Genomic DNA, 6,000 nt, shown 5'->3' on the forward strand with positions numbered 1-6,000 from the left:
GTTTCAGCAGCTATGTGGGAAGCAGAGCCAGTGTTCTTCATGGCAACCTAGACTGACAAACACAAAATCACTCTCACAAAGTTGTCTGAGATTCATAAGAAAACACTGGTCTACCAAAAAATGTGTTACCTCATTCAGGCTAAAGTTCAGGCTGTCTGGCTGCCTGATGCTCTTTCTTGCAGAAGACAGACACTGAAAGACCATCCCCATCCAGCAGCAGCAGCTGAGCAACACGAGCTTTTTGAAAAACGAGGGGCTACTTGCAACATGAAAAGGGAGGCAAATTAAATTCTCACATGTTGGGAGGAAATACCACAGGACACGTTTACACAAACACGTCTGAATAAAAGAGGCAGCACCTGTTTGAGAAGCTGCCTCGTCAGCTGCCCCCACAGTTCCCGATGCAATTTGGCTGGACAAGCAGTAATGCTAAAAAAATTGAATTTTACCTTCCCATATCTGGACGCGAAGGTTCCCGTGAGTAAGGAGTGAAAAATAATTATCGTCTCATCCAAATCCCACACAAACACACGCTGCGATGACAGATGGGGCGGAAAAGAAGAAATATAGTTACACATTAAGCAACTGCAGGAATAGGTTCAGTCAGCAAATATGTCCTGTTGGACTGGTGAGCTTTTTAAGATCTCGAGCCCATTTGGAGCGCCGACTGTAGATGCTTTGTGAAAGCAGGCAAAGGGAAACATCAGGAATTTTGGAACTGTGTGTGTGCTGCTCATCCTGAGAGCCTGCTCTCCCAACAACCACACAAATCCCTCGTTGCACATCAAGTCAGGGGAACAAAACAGCAGGCTCAGAAAAAGCCCAAAGGAAAAGAAGTGTACACAGGAAGAACAGTCTGAGATGCTGATAACATGGAAATTAGGGAATTGTTTTGACTACCTATGTCTGCAGGTTTCAGTTATAGGATTTTATTCTGTCTCTGGGATTTGCTATGAGATGCAACTGTTTATCTTTGCTGGATTTACTAAGGGAATATAAATTCAAGTTATTACCTCGATCTCACTGTCAGCAGTAGGGGAAGGATCGTTGCTTCTTTTTGACCGGGCTCGTACTTTGCCATCTGACCCTCTGTGATGTCTCTCTGTTTCTACATCTTTTGCTGGTGTTGTTGAATACTCCCCTATTGGGAAAAAGAAATTCCATTGTAAACTTAAATTTTTGCACTGTGTCATTATAACTAAAGCATGAAATCTTTCAGTGGAGAGCAACAGAAACACTGTGAAAACATCAACAGAAAATCTTACTCTTTCCACGTCAGTAGCGAACATCGTTAGAGAAATAAGTTTTAACCCCTAAGATTTGTTAAAGCAATTTCAAAAATCACCAAGACCACATGTATAACATTTTAAAAAGGATGTGTCGCTTCAAAAACCTTATCACATTTTCGTTGATAAGAAAAGCTTTTGGAATTTTCCCCTCCCCACTTCCTTTCAAAGACAGAAATCAGGCAATGGGAAAAGAATCCAAGATCAATTCAAATTCTGAAAATATTTTTTTTTTAATTTTGACGAATGCTCACGATTAAAAATACACTTTCACATCAACTTATATTTAAAAATACAGTCCTACTCCATTTCACAGAGGACAGTATTTTAGAAATAACTGAGAAGAGACAGTTAAAGGTGAACTTTCCATGTATAAAGTATTTGTTTTGATTAGCTTGAGTTTCATAAAGTTGTCTGGATTTCACTTACCTTACATTACAAATCCTATTCAAACATATTTTTCTTTTCACCTTGCTAAGTTGTGGCCTCTGTAGCTTCCTAGAATAACCATCTTCTTCTTCAGAGAAGCTGGGATTGTGCCTAACAAGCCTTTTTGAAATCATCCTTTCTCAAAAGGGCTGAGATAAGATCTAAGGAACGGAAAATCCTCCAACTGCTTTTAGAGCAGTCTGTGATCACTTCTTTTTAAAAAACAATATTAGGTCATTTTTCTTTTAGAGCAACCACAGATGTTCAGATTTGTTTCATAAGCCAGCAGAGCTGCCATGGGTGTGCTGGGTGATCATCCACAAATTGAGTGGTATTCTGCTTGGAATACACCTTGAACTTTCAACCTAAGACAAATGGTTTGTGCAGATTTTTTTAAGGAGGGATTTTCTCTTAATGTACTTATTTATGAATGCACAAATTACTTGTTGTTGCAAGAGGTGAATATGAACCTTGACAGACAAATGGGCTGAAAAGTCATCAGACATTCAGGAAACTGGGGCTTTTTCAGAGCGTGGCTGTTTGGTTTGAATTCACTGCTATCCATGTACTCAGTACTGATCTGAGGTTTGTAGGTAATTGTTTTATCTTTCTGTACCACCTTTAAAAGAGATCAAACCCTGCACACTCATGAAAACAACACAGGATGGTTTTAGAGAGCCTGGATGTTCGAATCTCTTCCCAAACCCCTGTACAAGCAGAACTGTGTTAAGTGCCAGGAAATCTGAGTTACCCATGTAAGTACATCTATTTTAAAAAACTCCACCAACAAGATTTATGCCTCCAGGTGGCTGAGACTGCCAGCCTGGAGACACAAGGGATGCTCTTACCAGAGAGGGAGTCTGTGCTCTGACTGGTGATGTTGTGGGACGATTCCTGCAGGGAGTAGGTGGAGGTCGGGATGGCCGAGGGGCTGATGCTGTTTGCAGACACGTAGGGGGAGTTGTAGGACGAGCTGTAATACTGGGAGTACTGGCTCTGAGGAAAGCTTGGATAGGATGAATATTCCTTTGAGGAAAAAAGAAACATCCAACTGGCACACGTGTGTTTTTATCTTTCAAACGAGTCAGGCACCACGAAAGCAGGGTTACTTATGGACTCAGAGAGTCACAGTTCAGGAATATTTCACTAAAGGACCATATTTCATTCACTTAAAAAATTACATTTCTGCTTCTCCCAAACATACTCCTGTTTTATTGTGATTGACCAATCAACAGGAGGTCAGAAATCTGGCAAGTTCTGGTTTTTTTCAGAGGATTTTAGTTATCAGTGCTGACACATTCTGTGTTACAGAGTTTAGCAATTTTATATAAGAGGGAAGTAGGGTGGCTTTTTGAATTCCATGCTGGAATACATAATCTCTGTAAACAACAAAATACCAAAGAAACTGCAAGAACAGAAAGAATAACTGGGTGAGGGAAGGAGCAAAACAAGTTGCATTTTCCCCTGATCAGCAACATTTTCTAATCAGCTCTTAAACTAAAGAAATGAAGAGAAAGTAGCAATTGTTTTGCAACAATGCTCACAACAGTCTGTCCAACTATCTCAGCAATAACTAAATGCCTGAATCATCTTCCCTACCTACAGAAAAATGAACAAAAAATACAAGGTATGAGTGACCTTAGGAAGCTGAGGTATCACAAAACCCTTTTGTCTTGATTTTAAGGCTTCAAAAAAAACTCCACACCCATTACCTTTGTAGCTTTTCTTTTTTTTTTTTCTGTGAGAAGCAGGACACTGGAATAGATTATAAAATTTATCTCTGGACAGTAAAAGCATGAAAGAGTTAATTTCTTTCTTTTCATTTTAATTGCAACTCCTGCTCTTGTCCACTGACTTGCTTTTCCAGATAGAGAACTGTGTTCATGCTCTGAGCACTGTCTTTCAGCAAAAGGTCTTTATTTCCTCAGAAATTATAATTAGCCTCTGGTATTAAATAAAATGAAATAATAAATGGTCTGTAGAAAGACTAAAAGCACTTTCCTCCTTTAACAGCTTACATCTTTATCTGTGACACAGCTATTTCATTAACTTTCAGTCACCAGGGAGCTTTCAAGAACAAAGACTCAAGTTGTCACAAGAACAATTAGACTGCAAAAGCAATGAGATAATTTCATTGTTTTCTCTTGCAGAATATCACAAAATAATGAAAACAGCCCAATTATTTTTTCCCTTTTTAGGTAACCTCCGTGCTTCAATCACATGCACTCTTATCAGCAAATGCTGATGTTTTTAGCCAAACTGAAGCAATAAAGGAATTGCCCACTGTTGCCATTGAAAATATAAGTCAACAATCACCTTACAAACAAGGAACTGAAAACTACTGGCCAACCAAAACACATCTTCTGGGACAGTGGACTCATTTGTTTGGGCCAAACAAGAAGAGCCATTTGCTACTGGAAAACATCTGCCTTGTGTATACATGCATGCTGTTTATTTATACCCACACATTTATCAAGGTATCTGAGGCATGAAGCCACAGACAGGTGTGTTCTCAAAGGAGGGAGTGCACAGACAGCTCACATGGTTCAATATTCATCAGGACCTGCCAAAGCCTCTTTCAAACTGTTGTATTTACTGCACAGTGCCAAGACAGCAGACGACAGGACTGCAGAAACAGTTCTCCCTGGAGAGGATGGACAACATATCTGGAAGTTGTAAGATGGCAGAAGAATGATGAAACTCTTGGCACTGCTACAGCAGCACAGTAGAGGCCATTGGGGCATCCTCCTCCTGCATGGGCTGCACTCTGTGTGCACTGAGACACACATCTTCAAATTAATCAAGAGTCTACAGGTCCAGCAAACAGACAGGCCAAGGGAGCAGAGCAGAATGGTTTTCAGCAAAATACACAACAATACCTTCCTTAAATGCATCTGAGCACTGGAATAATCTCTCTGATCTGCAAATTTTCCAGGTGTTTAAAATAAAGTGTGGAGGTTGCCAGTAATGGATGCTGAACCATACCTGATGCACAGCACTGAATCCTGCAGAATTTGTCAGGCCATTGGCTCCCTGGTAAATCCCTGTTGTGCCTAAGGGAAAGAATACCACAGTCATAAAACACAGCAGCAATTAAAGCAACAGCATGTATTAATACAAATAATTTCCAACAGGAAGCTAAGTACCAGATCACTAGAAAGAAGTATGGCACAAATCTTAGGCTGTAAAGACTTTGGGCTCTTCTGGGGTTTGCTGATTGAAAGGCATTCATTACATACACTAAAACATTGCTTATTGGGCTGGGAAACAAAGCTGGGACACAAGGATTGAGCCCAGATTTAAAATTCAGTTACTCCTTTTTCCAATAACTAACAGAACAGTATTTTTTATCATCATCTTCTGAGGAAAACCCCTCAGATTACACACAGAACCTCCCACACATGCTCTTTCATGCACAGGTATGTCCTGGTACCTGTCCTTATGGACCAGGTTCCCAGGAATTTTCAGAAGAAACATTTGTTCCGTGGTGCTGATATTCCAAACATAAGAACAATATTTCTGAGATTTCTGGGACAGCAGGGAGCAAACACCTTGCTTCATCCTGGGATATTAGGAAGAGGAAGGATGGACATTGTTTTGTCTCAAACAAAGCAGCTGATGTCCAGCCAGGCCTCCTTAGCTAGAGGATGCATTACCACAAACATTTTACGTGGGGAAAAGTAAAGGTTCAGATGAGATCTCCAGGACTGGTCTTTCTTTGCCTCCCACCAAGGGAGTGGTAGGAGAGCTGCAAGCTTCCCAATCCCCTGGATCCCGCACCCACGGCACATTCTAGCCTTGATTTAACTCTACTCTCTGCTGGTTGATTTCAAAATTTTTCATTTCACATGAATTTCACATTTTCACTTTCACCAAAGTGAAAGACTTTGGTGCTTCATGGCTGCAGTGGGCTCTTGTCTGGGCTTCATTCCATCACCTCAATGTCCCATCACACTGAGCCCTGCTCAGGCCCTCAGCCTTTGTTTTTTTTCTTTTCTGGCTTCTCACCATGTAAATGACTCTGAGCAGGGCTGTCTGAACCACATGACGCCCTGCACGTCTTCATGGGGCAACCATTCCCCAAAGATCCACTTGCTTGTTTTTATTTTAGGACACCAGATTAGCTGGGGAATGGACAGCTGAACAAACTCCACTCTGCCAAGTGCAGCTACAAAGCAAATGCACTGAGAAATAAATCTCGAGCCAAAAAGAAACGAGAAAGAGAGAAAGAGAGAGGGAGAGAGAAAGAGAGAGGGAGAGAGGGAGAGAGGGAGAGAGGGAGAGA

At 41.0% G+C, this 6,000-nt stretch overlaps 1 protein-coding gene across 3 annotated transcripts in view; it reads right to left on the reverse strand.

Annotated features, from left to right (window-relative positions):
• EYA2 (EYA transcriptional coactivator and phosphatase 2) overlaps positions 1-6,000 on the reverse strand; it is an 82,302-nt gene that overhangs the window by 21,654 nt on the left and 54,648 nt on the right. For all 3 annotated transcript variants that reach the window (XM_027646421.1, XM_027646420.1, XM_027646422.1), the window contains 4 exons: positions 4,701-4,768; positions 2,564-2,741; positions 1,014-1,141; positions 450-533 (listed from right to left, as the gene is read on the reverse strand). In XM_027646421.1, coding sequence (XP_027502222.1) covers positions 450-533; positions 1,014-1,141; positions 2,564-2,741; positions 4,701-4,768 — 458 coding nt within the window. The remainder of the gene's footprint in view (positions 1-449; positions 534-1,013; positions 1,142-2,563; positions 2,742-4,700; positions 4,769-6,000) is intronic.

Source organism: Corapipo altera, unplaced genomic scaffold (genome assembly GCF_003945725.1).
Source record: "Corapipo altera isolate COAL_440 unplaced genomic scaffold, ASM394572v1 64, whole genome shotgun sequence".
Lineage (NCBI taxonomy): Eukaryota > Metazoa > Chordata > Aves > Passeriformes > Pipridae > Corapipo > Corapipo altera.